The sequence below is a fragment of the Mustela lutreola genome, chromosome 7, assembly GCF_030435805.1.
Source record: "Mustela lutreola isolate mMusLut2 chromosome 7, mMusLut2.pri, whole genome shotgun sequence".
NCBI classification, from domain to species: domain Eukaryota; kingdom Metazoa; phylum Chordata; class Mammalia; order Carnivora; family Mustelidae; genus Mustela; species Mustela lutreola.
The window spans coordinates 117,946,516-117,971,635 of NC_081296.1; the positions used below are offsets into that span (position 1 = coordinate 117,946,516).

General features: G+C 44.8%; 1 protein-coding gene across 5 annotated transcripts; it reads right to left on the reverse strand.

Annotated features, from left to right (window-relative positions):
* Window positions 1-130: 130 nt before the first annotated feature.
* MAX (MYC associated factor X) lies at window positions 131-24,367 on the reverse strand. 5 transcript variants are annotated; one of them, XM_059182348.1, is made up of 5 exons: window positions 24,105-24,362; window positions 23,333-23,359; window positions 15,831-15,938; window positions 2,916-3,039; window positions 131-1,656 (listed from the first exon to the last, which is right to left on the reverse strand). In XM_059182348.1, exons 1-5 carry the CDS (start codon window positions 24,138-24,140, stop codon window positions 1,469-1,471), a joined length of 483 nt encoding a protein of 160 aa, XP_059038331.1. In that variant the 5' UTR covers window positions 24,141-24,362; the 3' UTR covers window positions 131-1,468. The 5 variants fall into 5 exon arrangements, with proteins under 5 accessions (XP_059038331.1, XP_059038333.1, XP_059038332.1 ...); XM_059182350.1 differs by lacking the exon at window positions 2,916-3,039 and having other exon boundaries at window positions 24,105-24,366; XM_059182349.1 differs by lacking the exon at window positions 23,333-23,359.
* Between the last annotated feature and the right edge of the window lie 753 nt (window positions 24,368-25,120).

Sequence of the window (25,120 nt, forward strand, 5' to 3'; positions counted from 1 at the left end):
CAGATTCTGCAAGCCCACGTAAGTGACCTCTGCCCTTCTCTCAGCTTTCCCCACGGGTCCCATGGCCTCCAGAGGGCCCCTCCCTTAACCACCTTGGCCTCTGCAAGGGCAAGAAGACACCACCACCAAGAAGGATAAAATAAGTTTTTATTTATAGTCTTATAGTAAAGGGGAAAGCCTTAACTTGCAAGACAATTCTTGGGCAGTATGTACAACATACTTTTTATTTCCATGGAATGGAATCAAACACAGACTGAGACTACAGAGTACACACTAGAAATCAGCAAATGCCAGGAACGGAGTAGGAAAAAGACAAAGAAATGAGGCCTAAACACACAAAACCCTTCACTGGGATCTGCTGACCGCAGCCAGGACCAGGGCTGGATCACACGATGGGAACAGGTTCCAGGACAGGTGGAACGGGAGTCGGGTGAGGGCAGGGAAGGGTCCGCACTGGGGGGAGGTTTAGTACCAGGTAAATTGCTCTTGGTATTTACATACAAAATCAGTTGGCTCTATTTCTTAGAAATACACACGGAAAGAAAGGAAGATTTGATCATTACTTTATGAATCTGTCGTTTTGCAATACCGACATCATCAGAAATAGGGACATTTCACTCAGATTCAAATTTCAGTAGCAGGAAATAAATATCAAAACGTCATCACTGGCCCTCAATACAAAACCTCTCCCCGACCCGATCCTCCCTCCTTGTCCCACCCCCTACCACCCCATGGCGGCGACCACTTCACTGCTGCCCGCTGTCCCCCACACATACCACACGGGTGTCACACGGCCCTCCCTAAGGCTGGCTGAGAGAGGCAGGAGCGAAACAGGCCAAAGATGGGGCTGCAACTCTGTCCCCACTTGGTTTTATACCACAGACTTCTTCAAGGATCTAGTCTTTTAACAGGAGCGATAAATAGCTTTTTAGGAAAAAAAAAAAAAAATCCTTAAAAAGAAGGGGGATTAATTCTGATTACTCCAAACCGGTCATCTTCTTAAAGTAGAGCAGTCCACAGATTCACAAAGTCTATCAAACGGAGGTGAGGGCGGCCTGGTAGGGGCAGGAGTCCTCCGGGCAAGTGCCCGGCAGGGCTGGAGGAGCTGGTGGCCGGTCAGGACATCATGTGCTCAGAGGTCCGGCCGGCCGTCTGTCCTCCATAGAAAAAGCTGCCAAGTTGGGGTGTTTTGGTTTAAAAATTCCTGGTGGGTACAGGGAATCCCTGAAGGGAAACGTTAAAAAAACAAACAAACAAACAAAAAAACGTGGAAATGGGGAAGGAGAACGAGAGCTGTTGTCCAAGAGCTTCTACATAAAAATAAAATTAAAAAAAAAAGAGAGAGAGAGAGAGAAAGAGGGGAAAAAAAGTCTCTTAAATGGTTGTGAGGGTTCTGGGAACGAACTGAAAGAAGGGCGGGGCGGTGGAGGAGACAGACAGTTTGTATTGCTGGCCTGCCCCGCGGAGCTTAGCTGGCCTCCATCCGGAGCTTCTTCCTGCTTTGGGGCTCTTCGGGCTCCGACTCCGAGCTGGAGTCCGAGCCTCCATCGAAGGCAGAGATGGTGCTGCCCTTGGCGTTGGTGTAGAGGCTGTTGTCTGAGGAGGGGTAGTTGGTCTGCAGTTGGGCACTCGACCTCGCCTTCTCCAGTGCACGGACTGAAAGGCAACCAAGCGAGCGGGTTACAGCCTTCTGGAGACTGGGGGAGTGACAAAGTCTCAGCTCAGGGTCCAGCCTGTTCTTCCGAAGGGCTTGCTGGCCCCCGAGGCTCAGGGTGGCTCAGAAGTAACACCCTTCTGGTAGCTGTTCCACCCACAGGCTTCATTGCCCTTCTCCTTTCCCAGACAGACCCGGGGGCCCAGTGGACATGGCCAGCCACTCCGCAATGCCACCCAACCCTAAAGAGAAGGCTTGTGATGTCACCGTCCTGCCATGGAAGCCGAGCGTAGAGACAGGAGCATAAGCTCCCTGTGGGACCCAGCAATGCAATGACAGAGGAGAAGCTGGCCTGGCCATGCCAGGCTCCACAAAGGTGTGAAGGCCACACAACAGCAGGAAAGGATGACATAGGATGTGTCAGCCAAAGGAAAGGCTTGGCTTAGCTCTCTTGTACAAGATCCACTTGGAAAGACAAGCTGGACACTTGGAAGCAAGTCACCAATACACACGGAATACCTGGGCCTTTTGACACGTAGCCCCTACATGCAGGCTGCTTGGCCCAGTAACCAACCCGCTGCCGCCTCCCACTGCCCGTCCCTTGGGGTTCAGCTCATCTGGAGCCTGGAAGGTCAACCCATTTATTTTATCTTATTTTATTTTATTTTATTTGAGGTGTTCTAACCCAGGTGGTTACTTGCATTTCCTTTTACTTGCATCTTCCATGAGGGAGGAAGAGAAGTGAATTCCCCAGGAACAAAGAACTTGATCAGCTCTCGCTTTCCCCTGTGGTTGTAGGAAAAGGCGGGTGTGAGCATTGGAGAACAGCATGGGCCTGGCCCAAAGGCTGCCCTGATTGGACTACCATTGACAATGGGGAGGGCTCACTGTCCCTGAACACCTGGAGTTTCTGGTACTTACACAGCACACTCCAATCCAAGGACCTCAAAGCTCTTTTGAGACACCTGATGCCAGGTGTGACCCCTACTGCAGGCAGAGCACCTGAGCCCCAGGAAGGGGAGAGATCAGGTCAGAAAAAGTCTTCAAACGTCCAACCCCTGGACTCCACTGTTCCCTCACTGGCGGCTCAGGTCCTGCCTCAGGATGGTTCTAACACTCGACTATTCAGCCCAAGAAGCAGGCCGCAGCTGCTTATGAGCACGCGCTCTGTAACTGGTTCTGACTCTGCAGGCCCAGGTGCGAAGCGCTGACCTGGCCGGAGCATAGCAGGGCCAGTGGCCCCACCAGCTCAGGGGCTCACCTTGCTGCTCCAGGAGAGCATTCTGCCGCTTGAGGTCATCAATATCTTGCTGGTGTGTGTGGTTTTTCCTTCGCATATACTGGATATACTCTGTGGCTTTGTCTAGGATTTGGGCCCGGGATGCCTGTTGCAATAGGAGAAAAAGCAAAGGGAACAAAATAACGACCTAGTCCAAGCAGTGAGGAAACCACGCCTTTCTGTGAGAGCACACAGGGGAATGGCAGCAGGAGGGTGAGGCGGGACAGGGCTGCGGCGGCGCCAGGAACTGCTGCGGAAGAGCCTGCTCTGCGCCAGGCAAGGTGTCAAGCCCCGTGTGTGGCTTACCTCGCAGCAGCGCTCTCTGGGAGGCAGCTCCACCAGGAACCCGAGGCTCAGAGAACTTTACTGGTTTATTCAAAGTCACCAGCTAGATAGTGGCAGAGCCTGGATTCAAACTCGGATCCATCTGACTTCTGAACTTGAACTCCTCCCATCCCCTGAGGTTCTTTAGGCTGCTTTCAAGTCTTCAGCCTGGCTACGTCTGAAAACATTAAAATACTACTTAACTGAGTGCTGACGCTACCTGCTCTTTACTAGGGAGTGATAGGAGCAACTGGGCCAGAAAAACAAAAGCAAGACCTCGGGGGGATCGAGCTCAGAACTGGAGTAGGTGTAAAGCTTTTCATCCAGGCCCCTTGATTTCAGAAACACCGTGGCTGTGTTAATAACTATTTCCAGCTGAGCCATGCTGCTGTGTCATTATTTCAGCCTTCCTGGCTGAAGAGACTTAGTGAAAGCTGTCCGAGCTTGATGTCAACACAGGAAGGGCAGGAGATTGGGCCATTTCAGGAAGCAACCACACCTTGACCATGGCCATGGGCAGCCTAGGCACTGCTCTGTTAGAGGAACAAGCTGACAAGCCATTAAAATGGATGTCGGATTATTTGGGCCCTGGAGGACCAACATGCCTAAAAGAGTCCCTCCAGGTTGCAAACAAGGCCAGAGCTACTCATGGCCAGCGGTTAACCAGCCAAACTAGTAGAATGGCACAAAGCGCAGAGGACCGACACCCAAGGCAGGGTATTCTAGAAGCTGAGTGTGTAGCACAGCTTCTCACTAAGGGTAGGGCAGTACTGGACAGTTCTGTGTTACAATCCTAGTGGGTCCTAAACAACCCAGACACAACAGGGGAAAATGGCAAAGAAAACATCTACATTCAGGATAGCAAAACTTGTATCCACTTGTATTAAATCCTGACAATCTCAACTTATATACCTCAGGCTAGGCTGCAGATCAGGCTAGGCTGCAGATCAGAGAACTCTGCAAGGCCTGGATTTATTCACCAGTCCTCACAAGGACTTTTCACTTATAGCACACTTAAGGCAATTTCCTCAAAAGGAAACTGCTCATATTTAACCATTTTTATCTGCTGCAAATTATGTGCAAGGTACTGAGCAGACACTGTGGAGAAACCAAACGTATTAGTCATGGCTTCTTCCGCCCAGAAGCTAGCTTACTATCCAGCTGAAGAGATAAATATATCTATACACAGACAAATCACAGGGCAGCATCGACAAGTGTAACTTGAGTAGTGTAGATTAGAAAGGCCACAGGAAAGATGGCTTCTGGCTGGGGCCATTACCTACTGTGTGTCAGACAATGGCCTTGGTTCTGTGTGTATGTGCATACTTACACACACACACACACACACGTACACACATTACACTGAGGTGACATCTGTGGCAAAAGGTCACTCTGGGCAGGGAGAGTAGCACAGCAGGGGTACGAGAGTAGAGATTAAGTAGGTGTGTTTCTGGAGTCAGTCAGCTTCTGTAGGAAGAATCAGAGTACCTAGCAACGGGGGCTTGCAAGGCTGCTTTAGATGCTGTTTTCCATTTCTGCTGAAGGAACTTATTAGGATGTAATTACTAAGGTATAAGATGAGAAAAGGGACACATAATTAGAAAGGACTAATTAAAATACTCTGCTTCTCTGCATACTAGAGATGGGATTTACAAGAAGTTCTGGAGGATTGGTGGCAGAGTGGCAAGGTTCAGGAGCCCAAAAGACAGGGCATTCTGGACTCTCTGACCACAGACCTAAATTTTTTCTCCATGGCTATTTCTTATTTGACCAGAAATTCTCTCAGACCCCATGCAGCCCTTCAAATTCTATGCACCTGATCAATGATCTAGTTGCTATGAATATTTCCATCCTAGTCTTTCTTAACGTTTGTCTATTTTTTTCAACCAACAGTTCCCAGAAAGCAACACTAGCTCTTACTTAACGACTCATTTGCAGCTGGGACAAGGGAAAAAACGCAAGACTGCAAATGTTCAGTGATGATTCTTCCTAACAAAGGACCACACTGAGGAGCAACCCAAGTGCTGCCAGTTTCTTCTTCACATAGTTAATACATGAAACCATGACGTCTAGTGAGCAGTAAGCATAGCACAACAAACCAAAGAGGGGGAAAGATCCTGTCAGTGATCTGCCCATTTCAGGGCAGTTTTCAGATGAAGTTAAAATTCATAGATGCTCAGAACACAGAGGCCCGTGAAGAAGGCTGGATGGGTATAAACCCAGCACAGGGCCTCCAGAAGGCTCAGCACAGCCCTTCCTCCATCCCCTGCAGAGAGCAAAACATCCCAGGTCACCCCTTAGCAAGTCCAAAAGAATGGTTCAATTAACTTTATTTTACCCAGAGTACTAAGTAAAATCCAACCAGTAAAAAAATTAAAGCACAAAATATAGAATTCTCCCAAAATCACATGCATGTCTAGTCCAGGGATGGGGGTGAAAGCAAACTGTTGAAACCAGAAAATGTCAGACATCTAAAATCCCCTCTTCCTGGCTTTCCAAACCATGAGATCATGTGTCCAGCCACAGGATTAGGGTGTGGGCAGGCCCTTCCGTGTCTTTAGGAGTCTCTACTATGTGAACAGTAAACAAGAAACAGACAACAACCTCGGGCTTTATGGTTCAGACTGTGGAGTGGCTCCAGACTTTATAGCATGGACTATGGAATGGCCTGGGCTTTTGGTTTCTGTTTTCTGAAATGCACTGTTGGCTGAGTCAGCAATCTGTGTGTGTGTGTATGTGACCGAGCTGATAGGACTTGTGGTAAGTCAATGTGTCCATGTATGTATGGACTGTTGCCTTTGGATACCAAGTATAGACACGGATAATTTTTTTTCCTGCTAGTTTTTAAAATCAGAAGGCACTAATTCTGCTTTTAATTTTCTGAGCAGAAATTGACACAGCCATGAATCAGCACACACTGTGGCTGAGGGGACTAAAGAGGTACTGGGCCTGTTACGTAGCAGCAGCATGAGTTAATGCAAAATGGCTCTTCAGGCTCCTTCTCCACCTATGGGAGCCATGCAGAAGTTCCCTGAAAGCCATGGCCACATTATGGCAATACAGATGACGATGACGACAGTGATGGCAACAGCTAACACCTACTGGGTACTTATTAAATGTTTTCATACAACCTTCTGATGTATTGTTTCCCCTATTTTATAAATAAGGAAACCGAGGGACAGAGCTCTAACTTCCTTACTAGTAGGCAGGACAGTCAGGATTTGAACCCAGGCCTCCAGGATACTTCTACTTTGGGGGCACAGAGGAAGCTGTGGAAAAGACCAACAGAAATGCACTGACGGCACTGACGGTGTTATCACAGAGAGGAGAGTCTGAGCAGGAGGGAAAGGGATTCATCTACAAGATGTCAATAAAGACCCAGGAGAGGATGGTTTCCTTGGAATAGTCAGAGTTTAGGTAAATCATCCGTGTACAGGTAAAGAGCATAGGGATGAGCTGAAGCTGAAGACTAGTTTTTTAGAATTAGGCTGAAAAAGTGAGCAATGAGAAACAAGTAGCTTGTAATAATAGCAGCTGTTGAAGGAAGACTGTGTTTCTTTTTCTTTTAAAGACAGGTGCAAACCAAACAGGTTTCTAGCAGAGAAGCAGCAAACAGAAAAAGCCTGAGGATATGAGACAGCATGGGAGAATGGACTGAACCTAGCCCCAAGGGAAGGGAGATGCCAGCTCCCAACAGTATTGTTGTCTTCATTACCTAACAAGGGCACAGCCAAAATGGACACAGGAGAAGACCTGGGGTGGCTTTTGCTGAGGTGCCCAGCAGGTTCCTATCCCATCTTGGGCTTGTGCCACTGCTACCGGCCTACTGGCATCTCTGCCCACAGCCACAAAGAGAGGCAAGTGCCAACCCAGCCTTCCGTGGCGCCCGTTGAATGGAACTGAGCTTGGGAACACAGGACACCCACTTCATGTGCTGCAGCAAGAAACAATGACATAGTCCACAAAAAGACCCAAACCCAAGAGTATGATTCTAATTAGAACTTTTTTAAGGCCCCAAAGGAATCTTGAAGTAGTTAACACTGATGTTAGGATGAAATCCAAGGTTACTAAGCCCCACTTTAAGGCAGCAGCTCTCACAATTTTTTATATAAGGCAAGAGATCCACATGTTTCTGGAGATGTAAATCTTATTACAGTATTCTGGATTTGTGTAAAAACCCACGTTGTTTTAGAAAGCAAGGGGAGAGAGGTGAGGAAGAGAAGAATAGTGCCAGAATGTTCACAATCTGAACCACCGCAGTTCCCTAGGCTCCTAACCCTGACTCAAGAAGTAATTACCTTGGTCCTATTTCAGTTTTCCTCCTTACTGTCAAAACCAGTTCTTACCAAGCTGTTACCACTGCCTTGTTCCCCCAAGAACCAAAACGCCATATTCTGGGGAATGAAAACAGAATGCTGCCTGCCTCACTAACTGATACTTGTTTTGTACTACATATTTTAAGGAAACATAAAACCATTATTTTCTGAAATCTGCAAAAGCTTTTATACACATTAAGGTAAAGAGAAAGCTAGGCCAAAGCTGACATACATTTCCATTCGAATAAACCATCTTCTGAAAATAAAAATTAAAGGATTTGCATAATAAATCTAGGTTTACATTAAAGTAGTTCATTCCAAACTGGAAACCCCATCAACGCCAATAAGGCAGGCTGGAAGGCTGTGGGGTCAGAACCAGCCCAATGTGGCCCCTCTAAGCTTCCCGCTGGCAGGCCCTCCCCAGTCCGAAGGACCATTTTATTGATTACTACAGGAAAGTAGTCCTCGTGCTCTTTAAGGGGCTTAAGCCAGGAGTCAGACATTTAAGGGTCAACACAGATCACGTTTCTCAAACCTTGCATTCTCTAGTTGTTTGCTCTAGGCAGTCTGAAATGAAGTTGTGACACTTATTAATGAAGGACAGAGACACACAGTTCCCCAAAGAGGACATGCAACTAGGTAATAGACATGTGGAAAAAGATTTAATCTCACCAGTAATACACAAAATACAAAATTAATTATTACCTTTTGTCTACTAAAAATTCCAGTAATGGTAAAATTGGAGCTCTTAAGACACTGTCAAGACTAGTCATTACAAATATCAAATGATTTCACTCATAACATGGAAATTTAGGAAACAGAACAGAGGATCACAGAGGAAGGGAGAGAAAAATAAGACGAAATCAGAGAGACAAACCATGAGAGACTCATAACTACAGGGAACAAACTGAGGGTTGCCGGAGGGGATGGGGTAACCGGGTGATGGGCATTAAGGAGGGCACATGATGTGATGAGCACTGGGTGTTATTTGCAAGTGATGAATCACTGAACTCTACCTCTGAAACTAATAATACACTAGATGTTAATTGATTTTCAAAAAAAGGACCAGTCTTCAGCATTTGCTTTACAAAATAAGAAATGGAAGAATGAAGACATGAAAACAATCCTCTTGGAAAGCATTTTGTCAACACAAAGCAAAAACCAGATGTTCTTACCTAGCAACCCAACTTCTAGGAATCTATTGTACAAAAACTATCACCTACACCAAAATGGTCATCACTACATTTCTTATACAATTAAAATTTGGGAAACAACGTAACTGGCCAACAGAAACATGCCTAATAACAATATGAACACTATCATTTGTACAAAAAGCATCTTCTGTGATAACAAGTTGTAACATCTCATCCATGTAAAGCATGTATACAAAGAAATCCAAAGGGAATATACAGATTGATAATACCATCATTTTCTTGCTTCTTAGATTCCATCCATTATTTCATGAATTTAGCAACAGCAGCTTTTTGGGGGAGGAAGAAATGGAGGCAAGTTGCTTTTGGCACTCACTGTAAGACAGCACCCAACTTTAGTCATATTAACATGAGGTGTGGAATGGGGGAGAAACATCTGAATTGCACTGTTGACCAAATGGCTAATAAGCACTTGAAATGTGACTAGACTGACTTAAGCTGTGCTATTAAGTACACAATACATGGGATTTCATTGAAGTCATACTTATTTTTGCATATTAGGTTAAATAAAATATATTATTAGAATTTACTTCATCTGTTATTTTACTTTTTTTACTATGTCAACTAGAAAATTTAAAACGCATTTGTGGCTCACTTTAAATATGTACAGGGCAACACATCTCCAAATCTTAGAATAAAGGAAAGGCTACAGTTGTGTTAGAGAAAGGGGGTACTGTTTTCTTCTTCCTATTTTCCTAAAATTTTTGCAATTTTGCTACAAGGAAAAAAGCAAAAGAAATGCTGAAGGGAGAGCCTAGGAAACAATCCGGCACCCTTCCAAATTTCAGTATGGAAAAGCCTCCTGGCTCTCTTAGTCCTCCCCACAGGAGTGAGCCCTTCCTTGCTCTGCACTGCAGACTTCCGGCAGAGTGGGACAAGGCTTCTGTCCTCAATGAGTGTACCCTTCAGTCAGGTGATAAGATTGTCAGAGGGAAGGGACACATAGGAGAGGCCCCATGGAGTCCATGCCCGCTGGAGCTGATGGGAGAACAATACTGCGGGGTTCTCTGGGTGGTTAACTGCTTGATATGAGCCTTGAAGGCAGGCAGGAAGAGACAGACTGGCAGGGGACGTCCAGGCACGGAGAAACATGGAGGTGCTCTAGCAGCAAAGAGTAGCACAGGCTGGAGGGCCCTCTTGGTGGGTCTCTTCACTGTGAAACCCTGATGTCCTTTGGGTGTTTAAGGCTGAAGCTGGACCTTGAGAAGAGGAAGGAACTTTGATAAATGACACTCCTGGGGAAGCAGAGGGGGAGTACACCACTCCACAATAAGGGAAGGAGGAGAAAAAAGCAGGAAGGCAAGGTGGGTAGCTTATTTAGAGAACAGAGAACACCAGTTTTTACCATGATGGGCACTGAAAACCTTTTCAGTAGCACATAAATACATTTTACAAAGAATTCAATAAATCAATACATTCACAGTTGCTGAGCCTAGGGCTGAATGAGACTTGGGCAACTATGGACAACAAATTTAAGGTAGAAAATTACATTTTTGAAAAAATTATTTTTTTAAAGGTTTATTTATTTTCAGAGACTGCAAGCAAGCGAGTGTGAGTGCACACGTGCATGCATGAGTGGGAGGCAGAGATGGAGAGGGGATCTCAGGCAGACTCTGCAGTGAGCATGAAGCCCGACACAGGGCTCAATCCAACACTGAGATCATAACCTGAGCCCAAACCAAGAGTTTTATGGACTGTTTTAAGAGCTGGACACCTAACTGTGCCACCCAGATGCTCCAATGAAAAAATTAATTTTGAAGAAAATAACTGCCTGGGTTGGAGTCTGGCCAGAAATAACCTTAATGAGTAAGGAGGTGAAATGGTCAGCACTGTGGTTTACATTTTATTTAAAAGATAATCCCTTCAATAGCCTCTATATGACACAGAAGCATGCTGCTGAATGAACAGCATGCCTTAAAAGGTGCCCACCAGGACGATCCTCTGCCAGGATAACGTGGTTGGGGGGCCGGGGTCTTCGAACCTTCAGTTAAGAAGTACTCATTGCACCCTACTCATTGCACCCTAGTGTGCCAGGCACTGAGGGAAGAAAACAGGACCAAAAGACGTCTTCCCTGCCTTCACGGTGCAATATGGCAGATGGGCAGACAGTCACCAAGTAACCATACAAACATATGTAGAATTACAACTGGGATAAGTGCCCCAGTCACAGTTCTGAGTGAGTTTAACAGGAGAGTGACCTTTAGCTGTAAGAACTGTCAGGTTCCCTGGTATAAGGGAGCTATTTGGTTTCAACACCTTAACATGTTAAGAAAAGCAGGCTTTAACAGAAATGAAACAGATTAGCTCAGTATTTTAACCTCTTATTTAATGCTCAGCATGTTATCTTATTATTGCTAAGTGGTATAATGCTCTCTCCCAACAAGAGAACAAGACCCTCAAGAGGAGACTCTGTCTATATTATACCTTTTAAACCTCTACAGTGCTCAACATGGCTCTTGGGTCTCAATTAAACAGGCGTACACAATCATATCAGCTGTTGCTGTTTAGTTCCAGGATGGAGTAAGCCAGTGTTTTCCTCTGGTGCTCTCACGCCACAGCTATGTACTGAGAACTATCATGTGCCAGAGTCTTTAGCAGAAGCTGAGCAGTGCCCTCCTGTTTTCACCCAAAAGGAAGGAATTCTGAACTTAATGCTCACTAGAAGACACCCTGATTTTATTTTCATCTTAGGTAATATTATTTTTTATTATCTGAAAAAAAATTTTTTAAATATTTTATTTATTTATTTGGTGCAGAGACAGAGACAGCGAGCGAGCACAAGCAGGCGGAGCAGCAGGCAGAGGAAGAGGGAGAAGCAGGATCCCTGCCGAGAAGGGAGCCCGATGCGGGGCTTGATCCCAAGACCTAACTGCTTACCTGACTGAGCCACTCAGGCACCCATATATTATTTCTTTTTAACACAGCTCTATCCAGAAAAGAGAAATCCAGAGCACAACTGCCTGAGAGAGCAATTAACTATTAAGATAAACAGGCATTTAGGAAGAGACTTAAATTTCTCTAAACCACTGTATACCTGCAAATGGCAATGTTTCTATAGAACCTTTTATCACTAAAGTCAACCATGTCAAGGAGACAGTGAAACTGGATGCTAGGTATGGAGCAGGGGGCAGAATCACTTCCCCATGTAAAGGCAAACTGATGGGCTGGTCACCGAGGTCTTGAACCCGAAAAAACAGGATGAGCTCAGTGCCAGCAAGCCACGGGCAACACTTCCTAGCACCCAACCTAGCACCCTTAAAACAAATAATAATTCTGTTAAAAAAAAAAAAAGAAAAAAGTAATGTCTTCATTTTTAAAGATGTTATTTATTTGAGAGAGAGAGAGAGAGAGAATGAGCAGGGGAGCTGCAGAGGGAGAGGGAGAAGCAGGCTCCTCACTGAGCAGGGAACCTGATGTGGGGCTGGATCCCAGGACCCCAGGATCATGACCTGAGCCAAAGGCAGATGCTTAACCAACTGAGTCACCCAGGCACCTTTAGAACAGTTGTCCTTGCCCTTACATCCCTTTCTCTGGTTGAGTGGCTGATAGTACTATTTCCATCCTATCTTTCCCCATGGGATGTCCAGTGGAAGAACTACACCAAAAATAAGAGACTCAAACAATAGAGTTCAAGGGTCTACTTGCTAACACTGGGACCTATGGCAAAACCCAAATGGACCACTAGCTGTAATGGCTGTTTTCTCAGAGGAGCTATGAGGACTCAGAAAAATTTACAGATTTTAGTGATCTTCAACTGTCCGTACTTTAGTGTCACCTACATATGCCACTTCAGGAGACTGTGTTCTAGTAAAAATAGCCCGGGTATGACATACTGCCAAGATTACCAGCTCTACCTAGGAGGAGCTCCCAATATAAAGATAAAAGTATTTAAGTAAGATTTGTTCAAATATCCTCAAGTTGTTTACTCCTCTAGTGTGGCAGAAAGACTGACCTCAGCAATCAGCAGTCCTAAGTTCTAGTCCCTGTCCAGCTACAGATGGGGATCATGACCTCAATCTCGCTTCCTCATCTCTGATACAGTAATGATGATAGGAACAGCAGTAATAGCCAATGTTCAATTCTATTAGTATAAAACCTCACAGAACCACTGCATTTACTTTTATGTTGCAACAGAGATGTTGGTTATTACTGATTTTTTTTCTTAACTTATGCAAAAGGTGACCACTTTTTATAACATTTATATTTAATAAAAATAAAACAGAGAATAGAATCTGGGTCTCACATTTAAAGCTATTTTTTTATACAAGTATCCCTCACTCTTGGGTTAGGATCCAATTCACTCAGTATTGGGTTTCAGTTTAAAAATCAAAAAACTTGGCTATGTATGACAGGTAATTCAAATATTAAGGGAGAAGTCACCTGGAACTTAAAAGATGCCCAAATCAAGAGACTGGATATGTTCCCTGCAAAAATTGGATCTGAGCTCCCCCAAACTCATGATTATTTACATAATGTTGCAACCTTAATTACTGCAATACAAATCAAGAATTAGCCAATTTCCTTTGGTTCAAATACCATATTTTAAAAAAATTGCAACATTTAGTGAGCACTGGTTAGACTGAGAGACAAAGTATTCTTTCTGTTAGACTCCCCCCAGCATCTGTGAAACAATGCTGGCAGACAAGGAAAATCATGCAGATGGTGGAATTTGGGTGGGAAGGGGATCAGAATGACTTTACTCATGCTTAGTGTGGAGTATCTGGATTATAATACAGAACAGGATTCTGAGATCAGAAAGCTACCTGGTCAATTCCCACACTGGGATTTTGTTAATGGGCTCCACATAACCTGGCCCCTTGACTACTTGTCTTTCCTTATTAGTCTTGCTACTTCTCTGACCTCATTTTCTATGGTCCCTTCACTCACTCCACCCCAGCCACCATGGCCTCTGTTCTTGACAGGCCCAGCAATACTCCCAGGTACCTGCCTTTGGGCTATTACGCCTGCCTTCCTTTGGCCTGGAGTACTTATGACCAGACAGATGCCTGGTTCTTTCACTTCCTTCAAACCTTTGTTCCAATGACGACTTGCCAGTGAGTTTCCTTGTCTGAACTCTTGAAACTGCAACCCTTCCTTCCCTGTTTAATTTTCTCCACAGCACTTATCTGACAAGCTATGTATATTTTACAGTTACTAGTTCACTTTTCATCTTTTCCTCACTAGAAAAAGAGCTTCTGCTTGTGTGTTTTGTTTTCTGCTGTTTCCCTGCTATCTACAACAGTTCCTGGCATGCAGCAGACCCTCAATAAACATTTGATGAATGAAGTGATTGAATAAATGAATGGGCCACATCAAATGACAACCTATTTAGTTTGTAAGGCTACCAAATTTAAACTAGCAACTTCCTTGAAGAAAAGAGACAATGGGATTTAGGACAGTGTGATTTTAAGGACTTAAAGAAGAGTATTATAGCAGTGCAAAATATGCTGGATAAGGAAAAAGGTATAGTTGACCTCCTATGACCAGCTTCTCCCAAAGTGTTCTCAAACTTAAAAATGCCTAAGAATCACCTGACTGCTTGTTATAAATATAAATCCCCAGGCCTGCCTCCAGAATGGCAGTCAGCAGTGAATCTGTGAGAGTGAGCCACAGGCCATCTCTTGGGAAACACTGCCTTGGTGCCACTCCTGGTTAGATGTGAGACTTAAGGGAGCCCTGTCCATTTAGTACACCAAAACTGTTTTAATTGATACCACAGCATAAGAATAAGCACTGTCTACAGTTCAGACAAGCACAAAAGGTAATCCTTTGCATGCATGTACTCTGAAAGGATGAGTCTGCCTCTCCATCATAAAGATTTCCTGTGCTGCTTTGAGAGTGTTGTGCCCAGGAATGTTGTTATTCTAGGTAAGCACCTTAGTTCAAGGCCACTAAACCAAGTACACAGTAAGTAGACCTAATACATGGCAAATCCTGGTTTTGCAATACTAGGTATTCACCTGGCCTGTTTTGCTTTTTTCATGGAGGTTAGACCTACTCCACGCTTCAGCCACAGAGAAAGCCACACCTTAGATAAGGCATAAAGCACATGATTGACTGGAGTGGCAGTATAAACAAAGTAAAACTATAATGGTTCTAAGTTTGACTATGGATTACCAAACAAACTCAGGACCCCCACCCACAGAGCTAAATCAGGAGAGTCATTCCAAGCATACCTGAGAGTAATGATTTTTCTTAAAATAGTTGCTTTTTAAAATACTGAATCACTGAACAAAAAAACATAGGTTCTCCTTCCAGTCTGCCATTCATACCACTGAATTGATACAGATAGCAGCTGGCTACATTCTGTCTACATTCTGTGTTAAGGCTATAACTAACTGCACAAACAGATGTTTTCTCCAAATTCCAAGAAGGCTTTTTACTCAAAGCTTCCAACTTTGTTTTTCAAATGTAGAAACAGCTGGTGCCTACCTCTCCAGGGAAAATATTAGTTTCTGGAAGGCCATAAGTGGGGTGGAGGGAAGCAAAGACCAGTTATTTTTTCCCTCCACTTCATATGAACATTTATCTTTCCTTAAGTCTTTTGTCCTATAGCTTAAAATGCTCTTTATATATGCCTTGAAATAAAAGCTGCTGAAACTGGAAGTTCATTGATGTCCAGGTTGGCTCATATACATTCCCCGAGAGATCTCATTTAAAATAAGTACTAAGTTTGAACCATACGAAAGAAATTCTCATAGAGGGCTAGGGAATCACTGACTTCAGAAATTCTTCGTGCTATCCTGAACTTTTATGGGCTATTCTCTGTACTGTATAGTTATAATCATTTCTTGAATGAGTAATTTAATATAAATAATTCTTATTTTAAAGGATAACTCTTATTAATGTCTTAGAAGCAGCTCCATCACATCTGTCATTTGCTAAGAACAGAGTAGGTGTGCAATACCCCAAAGAATCAACAATGAAGGAAATCACACAATTGGAATATCTCTGATTCCATTTCTTTCCAGACAGGTGAGTGCCCTGGTACGCCCCCCAGCAAATTTCAAGTTAGTGGTGGCCATCAGCTTTCTCAATAAACTCACCTTCTCTCCTTGGAGTGATGGGACTGAGTCCCGCAAACTGTGAAAGCTGTCTTTGATGTGGTCCCTACGTTTTCGTTCCAGTGCATTATGATGAGCCCGTTTGTCAGCCTAGAAGAACAGGAAAAAGAGCACATTAGCAATTTCCCTCCTTTTGCTTGCTGTAGGTGGGTGGGGAATAGCCTGGAAGTATATGCTGTCAGCGCTGTCCCTGGCGATTGGGCTGGGAAGGACTTGTCGAGGTGGGCAGTTAGGAGTCTCCAGAATTAGGATCTGCTAAAGGGGGAGAAAGGGGTGAGCAAGGCTTGCGACAGGAACATCCAAAGTAGCTCGATGCATCCAGCTCATGCATAAGTAAAATAAAAGTTATTCACAGGGACAAAGTGTAACTCTCCTGCAACATCAGTCTTCCCCCACAACTTACTTATGTGACAGAATAGCCGCCAGTTCATGGTTGGGAAGTGACAAGGAAAAAGCTCAAGGGGGTCCCTTTATAAAACGTGATCACCCCCACTGTAAAAGATTCTCCATGGGGGGTGCCGAGGAAAGGAGTAAGGTCACTGGTGCAGTGTTTCTTTCCATGTGAAACCCATCACCATGAGTCTGGTCTCAAGCTTGCTAAAAGGGACTAATTTAAGACCTGCTCACCAAATTCTACAATAGAAACTAACTAAAACCTCTAGAAAACCCAGATGCCATGAATCTGAGATTATGACAGAGCTGATAAAGACACCAACCACATTCTGAGTTCCTGATTTTTAAAGTTTATCCATGGTGCTATCCTGCCAAGGGCTTCCCCTCACACATGCTGTGCCAGAAAGGTTGTTCTTAGATAGCAAATCATCTGACACCCACATGCTCTGAATAAATTTCCTCAGGCACCTGTGGCAGGTCAAGTTTATTTGGCAGTATCTAAATACCCAGGGCCCAAAGTCTTTATCCTGTCCTGCTTAACATCACAAAGAACTATCAGCTGGAGAGGGAAGAAGACTGGCTACAAATCAGAAATGGCAAAATACTCTGGCTTCAGGCAAAAAAGAGAGTGCTGGAGAGCACTGCAAGAGAGCTTCAGCAGGTCCCGAAAAAAAGGGCATTCCCTCCGAATGGAACACAGATGCTTAACTTAGTCTAAAGCAAGAACTTTTTATCACATCCACACTTTGGGAATTATGGAAAATAATATACTCTGAAAATGTACCCTGAATACACAAGGTTGTACTGAGCTAACCCAGAGAACAGGTCTGTAAATGGAAAGTCTGGGTAGTTATAACCTACCCAAAGCACCAGGAAGTCTAGATATGAAGCAACAAGAGTAAATAACTTGGCTTAGCACAAGAATGCCTCAAATGAATCCTTGTACTAGACAAGATGTACAGACAAAAATCTATAAAGACAAGAGTTGTGGGAATGAAAGGACTTGAAATTCTTTTATCTAATCCTAAGTCTGAGACATTAGAGAGGAAGAGGTGGCTGGGAGCTGCTGTGGTAACTGAAGTCACTTCCCAGTCTCTCAAATAGCTCTGTTGAACTGGACACCTGGTTCCCACAGAGGCCCTGACTCTATATAGCATAGCAAGTCATTTTGAGGGCAGATGCGTGGGCACTTCTAAAACCCTCCTAATCTTGTTAAGTCTGAATTCGTGGTGGTGTTTGCTGAGCTTAATGACATATGGAATTTATGGGGAAACTGAGGTAACAATCAAGTAAGTTTGGACACCAGATAAAGTGAGGCTATAGGTACCCGGACTGTTCTCACACAGCATAGAACAAGATGCCGATGCCTTCTAATAGCAGTAGGAAATAAGTTGAAGGAATTAAGCATATTTAAGTATCTAGTCCTTTCCTAACTTACTGTCCCCTCTAGTCACCTACATAGGTAAGGTGGGCTGAGCTCTAACCTGGGCTATACCTAAAGCACTGAGAAGGTGGAGATGGCACTGGGCATCTATCTGCCTCTCCATCATTTGCTACAGACTCCCAGAACGGTTTATTTACATGCAAATTAATTGCCCACCTTTGGTCTTCAGCAACAGCCCAAGATATTCCGGTCTACTAAATCACCCTCATTTCTGGCCCTCCTCTCAGCTTAAGAGCTGTACACAGAAGCACTAACAGCAGAGTCACCCACAATTCCTCTTGTTGATACAAATAAAATCCTAATTGTCTGTTCTCTTTCTGGGAGAGTTCTGCAAATCTCAAAAGGTTAGAATCAAGTGGGACTTGGTTTCACTGAGGCCTGCACTAGAGGGGTGGAGCTAGGTATAATCTAACACCAAAATCATCCCCACAATGCACTACTCCCTTCCCATTCACTGAGCCCTGAAAGGACTCAAATGGACAAGTCTTTTGGTTAGAGGATTGTTAAGTGAACTTGGCTGTGGACCATCAGCAGAAATCTTGGCTTCTCATCTGGGGAGCCAGCCAAGTTTCAGAAGTTGGCTCAACAAGGAAAGGCAGCAGTCCACTGCCTGGTAGAAAGCCTGGGCTGGGGACTGTTGTTCTCGAAGTAGTGGATGGAATTTCTGTGGTGGTTCCAGGCCCAATTTAACTAGCAGAAGAGTAGAATCTTAGACCAATCCCTGCTGCCATGTCCATCCCCAAGCTGCTACTTTTAACCAGAGTCAATTTCAAAGCTCTCAGAGACAATGGCAAGGATATATTTTCTCCTCCCTAGGCCTCATTTGAAAGAGCAAGTTAAAAATATGCAGAACTAATATGCCTAAATCCAGGCAACTCTATACTAAATGATATCTCTAGTGGCTTGAAAGAAGAGACGAAAAACCTTTACACAAAACTAAGAATTCTGTTCGGGAAACATTTCCAAACCACAGAGATCCATCCAGCCCAATAATAATACTCCCCTGTCCCCCACTCCACATCATCCAAGTGGAGGGCCAGTTGCCAGGCTTATCACTGCTTTGTTAATGGTCTTCACTTGCTGGCAACCCTTTCTGAAAGGGCCAAGATTTCAGAGTTGAGAATGAAAAACAGGGTAAAGACTTCCAGTATAAAACATCTGAGATCCTCCCACAAACTCAAAACTAGTTTAAAAAAGGGGGGGCGTGGGGGAAGGGTCAAAGAACTGTGTGTCTTAAACAAATAAAGCTCAACTCAGAAATTAGCCAGTTTTCTGTCGCCTGTACTGAGAAAGATATTTGATAATGAAAACAAGCGGTACCAAACAAATTCTAGGAGACAGTAGAGTATTCTTGGACTGCATAGCAGGCCCCCAAATACCTCCCTCCTCACATCCTATAGGAGCAGTGGCTGGATGCCGCCCCCTTCAGTTTCCTTCAATTTGCAGTTTCTGCCAAAAAACCCTTCCTTCAGGGCATTCCAGGCTAACAGAAATCCTAAAGGGCTGTGTGATACTGAAGAGTGGCTGGCCCACAGATGCTCAACAGGAACTCCAGCACCAAATCGCTTCCAGCTTTGACGTCTCTGCCAAGGTTTTTACTCAGCCTCTCAGTTTTATTTCCACCAAACTTTCCACACTGGCAGCCAGAGTACAAATCTTCACCTACAATTTGTCCACCTCTGACACTAACAAGCACGTGTATCAAGTTTTGTTGTATGTTGAAAGCAAACATTATTTTGTTAGCCAAGAAGTTGCTAAACCGGCAGGAGGTCATTCAAGCTACGGAGGTCTATTCAAAATTGAGGGAAATCTCTTTGAATTATTTCCTTCCAACTTATTGCATAGAGAATGCATCTACATTCAAAGCATTATGTCAGCTAGCAGCCTTGTCTCCTCCAAGTTCTAGGTAGGCAAATAGCATGGGGAAATATTGCTCCATTATTCAAGGATGCACAAGGTTCTCCAGAACAATGCTATTTCTTTCACACTACTTGACATCTAACCCCATCTATAGGGAGAGTCTTAATTCCCATATAAAAAATGCTCAGCCTATACCGAACTGGAGTTGCCCACGAAACATTTATTGTCTTTAAGAATTTCAAAGGTTGCCATTTTAGAGGGGAGTGTTGCCTATTATTAGTAAGCTGTTCTTATTAAACACAAACATGGAAAATATACAAGCTCAAAATTCTCATCAGAAAATATCTACTTATTACTTCTGATGGCAAGCAGATAGGGTAAGTAAAGCTGAATTTCTAAGCAGCTTAATTCATTTTAATCAACCTGAAAATTGCAACACGAAGTAACAGGCAGCTAGGATGAGAAACTCCAAAGGTCCTTAACAAAAGATATGAATTTCAACTTTCCAGTATCTGTCCTGCTGGAAGCTGACTGCCTGCTATATATCTCTAACATCTACTAAATACATGTGTTTTTGAGGGTTGGTTTTTTTTTTTTTTTTGGTATGATTTGGTGCCTGAATGAACTTGGGAATGCTATAAACCAAATATGTTGTCAAACTATAGCGATTTAAGAGAGTAAAATTGGCTTGGTCATGAAATTCTAATTCAAAACCAAGCTGTATTCCATGATCAGCTATTTCTCCATTACGGCCATCTTGAAAAAGAATTTTAAAACCTAAGATTACCCTTTTCTCTAACAAACAGGCATACTTAGGAGGCAAGCCTGGTGTTGCTGCATCGCTGTCAACATTCTGAAGCACACTGAGTACAGGCAGTGTGCAGCACTTCTGAGATGCAACGAATTCCAGGTAAAACAGATAATCATTTCCTGAGTAAATTCCAATCTCAAAGGCGACCAAGCTCACTCCCCTCTGAATGGATTACAATTCCGAAAGAAGCAAAGTGCGCTGAGAAGTTAAAAATATTTCACATGAGGAGGGTCCACAAGTGAAACTGCATCCCCAACAACCTACTTTAACTGCAACACATTCAGCTGGTATGGAGGAGAAGGTGCTGAAAAAGACTTTGGGCTTCTCTCCTAACAAACTGACCCTATGCTTCTCATATACTTTCATTTTCCCCAAAAGGAATTTCCCAAACCAAAATAAAACCAAAGGATCACTCCGTATTAAGTGTACCTGTCCCAGAAAATGATCTTTAAAATGTAACCTCTTCCCTCCAAAAAACAGTTAAGATAGCATTTAATAATAAAAATATTGTTTGGGATTATTTCCTTCAACAAAGCTTACTGGTCACTGGAAAAGCTATTTGCCATTTGCACTGAGGCAACAGAAAACAATATTCGTCAAATCAGTTTCACTTTCTGTTATAGTTAGCCTCACTTCCTAACTGTCCTTGCTGAGAATCTTACGTTTCTCACACTTAGCAAGGCTGCGCCTAGTGTAGTGACATTATAAAACACACATGAGGGCCTCTTTTTTCATCAGGACCCATAGTACCTTTTCCAAATAACTTTTTAAAAGTTCTTCTATAGTCCTTAATCCTTGGCTGTTCACAGTCCACAGCCTCTTCTGAATTAACACAAGCTTAAGAATAGTTTCCCCCAAGTTTTAAAAAATATATTATCTATACTAAGTGGCAGGAAAAAAACGGATGTATTCAGAGGAAAAAAACTCCCAAATCCTTTTTACCCTACTTGTTCACAGTAATTGTTTGATATACTATAAAATTTATCTATTGCTTCTTCTCTCCCTGCTATTGGGATTATTTTGTACCAGAGAGTATTTAAAAGTCTCAGCAAGTAGATGTCTCAAATTAAAAATAGAGGGTCAAAACCACTCTCATTGCCTACCTCCCAAAATCAAAAAACAAAAATCCTAGGCACCTTAACATCAGACTAAAAATATCTAGAAAAAACAATGACATTAGCATTCTAGGAGAGTGGAAACATTTTAATAATTTAATAAAGTAATTCACATCAATACCCAAGTGGATGGATATTTTGAAAAGCGGAAAGCTTTCAAGAACAGTAAGCCAAACTTTCACAAAGAAAACTCTCTCACTGGAAAGCCAATGTAATTCCAAGTCAAATAATGATTCTGCAAAGGAGGCCTAACCAATCCCTATCCTCCAACCCTGATCAAGCCCTGGGGCACATTTTATAACTGGCGACTTGGGGAAGAAAAAAAGTGTTTTAAATAGACTGGATCCCAAACATGAAACTCCACGTTCACATTATTAAGGATCATAGTGACTAGAAAAAAGAACTGAATTTCCAAATACATGCATAAAGTGTCTGACAATATTTCAAGCAAAAATAAAATAAAACAAACTCTTTTTAGTGACTATCACCCAGGGATAATTTTTAAAACCCTCGGGAACAACTGCATACTCCAGTAAACTCTCAATAAACACTTTTTCTTAATGCCTATCTGCTTGGACAACCTGCAGAATTTACTTCCTCTAATGAAGAGCAGGTACAAGGAAGAGGACTAGCTTTTATCTTGGGTATCACAGGTATCAAAATGGTATCCTGCATATTCTAACAAGTTCCCAAACAACTTGGTTGTCTCCACATTTCCAAAGTCAGAAAAATACATAAAAATCTGGATTTCTAAACTATGTTTAAAAATAGGAAGATCTGGCAACAGTGAGCCCTTACTCCCACATAACAACAACCTACTGGAGTGTAGTGGCTGCCTTTTCAGAAAAGACATGTGCAATCCAGAACCTAGTCCTCACCTGTGCTCTTTACTTTATTCCTGACGATTTTACTGCCTGGGTCCCCCCAGAGGCATCTGAATTTTTGATTCCCATTCTATAAACTTTGTACTATTCCCATCTGTCCAATTTAGATACTCTGATGTACTTCTCTTCCTCTCTCTGACTCTGATTTGTCTATTCGCTTTTTCTTTCAATAATCTGTTCATAGAACACCCACAGTACTGTCCCAGACTGGAAAGGCACGAGATTAGTGTCTATCTAAATCCACAGAACCATCTACTGAGAACATTAATATCAAAACCATGAGAAATTACTGATAACACTGTATGGTCTCAGCCACCACTTTTTAGCAAATCTATCTCTGTGATGCCACTTCTCAACAATTTTTCTATATTTTTCATACGTCTCCTTCAACTCAAATAGTCAGACCAGAACAAGCTATCCGCGACACTTTCGTATTCAACCTTTGGTTCCTCTACATTTCTAATTTCTGTATTAGAATAATACCAGGTTGTGCTACATTCTATAGGTCTATATCAGTCACATGACCACATGATGATTTTTTTTTTGCATGTGGCTTCAGCTTCACACAACTATGCATATATGGTTTAGCGCCTACTTGTTCCAAAGTAAATCTGACTACTTTGCCCCAAAATAACACAGTTTACTTCAGAATGACACTTCTCATTTTACACTTACATAGTGACAGCTAGATTCCCCCACCTGGGAACTACAGAACGATCAATTTTTTTTCTGCAAACAGCTCCTTTCACTCACCTACAGTCTCTGAAACTTATCACCTGAGTCTAGAATGAGGAGATTTTGCAAACCCACCCCCCACCCACCTAGAATCCCAGAACAAGGCCCCGCCTCACCTTAGCGGTTAACAGGAGAGTTTACTATAGTATTAAAAATAATAGAACAATCTCTTTTTCTCTCTGACCCCAAAAAGGACTAGAACTGAACGGAAATGAAAATGAAATGGAGAGTAGGAGACGTACCGCAGATTGAAACCTCGGTTGCTCTTCCTGGAATAAGAGAGAAAAAAAAAATAGAAAATATAGAAGTTATTTTTACACTTCACATTCAATAATAAGAAAGAAAATGCCGGCGGCGAAGGAAGCGGCGGGTGGGGAGTCAGCCCGACCCCCCTCCCTCCCTCCCCACCCGACGCCCCCTTCCCCCTAGCGGGATCCGGTAGCGGGGCAGGGGGGGTCCCGAGCGCCGCCCCTCCTTCCGGGATCCGACTCCGGCTGGAGGGGGTTCAGAGCACTGTCTCCTCCCCTCGCACCCAGCTCGGGGCGTCTGGGCACTCCCACCCCCTCTCTGCTCTCCTCCAACCCCCCCAGGATCCGCGGGTCTCGGGAAGAGGTTGATCGCAGATCGAGGGGGCAGGTCCTGAGCGTCGTCCCTTTCCCGGGGATCCGGACAATGGGATCTCGGGCGCACCCCGTCCCAGTCCCCCCGATCCTGAACAGGACAGGGTGGGAGCCGGAGGCCGCAGCACCTTGCTCCACCGGGGGAGGTGGGGGTCCCAAAGGCCGCGTGTCTCCACCCCACCTCCAGTCCCAGAAGGCCGCTCCAGCTAGGAGCCCGGAGGGGAGCGAGCTGGGAGCGCGACGGAGGCGGTCCCAGTCGAGGTGGGGGGGGGGGGCTGGTAAGGGGAAGGAGGAGGCGGCTGCCCGGCCCCCTGCCGCCGTCGCCCCGCTGAGAGCCCTGGCCGCTGTCCCCGCCTGACAACCCGCACGGGAAGGAAGAAACCCCGGGACTCACGTCGCTCTCCACCTCGATGTCATCGTTATCGCTCATTTCCTACGGCCCAGGGAGCGGCCACTGCAGCGGCGGCGGGGAAGGGGGGAGGGGTGAAGGGGAGGGGGAAGTCACCGACAACAACTAGCCGAGTCCCCCCACACACACACTCACTCACTCACTCACTCGCTCTCTCACTCACACACACACACACAACACAGGCGAGAACCACCTCCTCACTGCAGCACCGGATCAACGGCGGCACGCACGCCCGGTCGGCCCCCTGCCACGTGACCGGGCCCGTCACGCTGGGGCAGCCGAGACTTGTAGTTGTCGTCCCTTTGACTGACGGCCCAGCTGCCTCCAGAAAAACTACAAATCCCATAAGGAACTGCACACGGTCGTCGCCAGTCCGGGCTGTTGACGGAGTCCAGAGCGCCTGCGTGTCCTGTGAAGGGGGCGGAGAGCGGAGCGGCGCGGTGCCTGCTGGGAGTCGTAGTCCGCAGACCGCGAGTTGTCAGGAGGTTTTCTTCCCGAGGCAGCAGAGGAGGCTGCTGGGAAGACAGGACACGTGGAGGGAGCTGGGGCTCCTGGAGCCCGGCACCGTCCGAGCGCCGGGCGCCTGGCCCAGGGGACAGGGTGGAGGTTCTGGGGGAGTAGCCGACTGCCTAAATAGCGCTGCCTCTCCTTGGCGTGACTGGTTTTACTTTGTTTTCTTGATGGCTGAGTCGCCCTGCATTGCGCCCTGGGGCGGAACCCGCATAGGGCGGGGAGGGGGGGGGGCGTCCTGCTGCTGCGGACTAGGGGGCGCGGCTCGGAATGCCTACGCGAACCTTTGGGATCTGGCAGTGGGGAGGTGGCAATGGCAGGTGTTAAGTGGCGTTACAGGACTGGCAGGATGACCGGCCTCGCTGACGGACCGCTCCCAGCCATGAGAATTTTGTATCCATTCATCCGGGGGTGACTATCCTTGCTGCTCACCGTGAGGCTCGCACGTTCACGGACCTCCGATCCTCAATAACCATTTAAGTGGAAGTAAA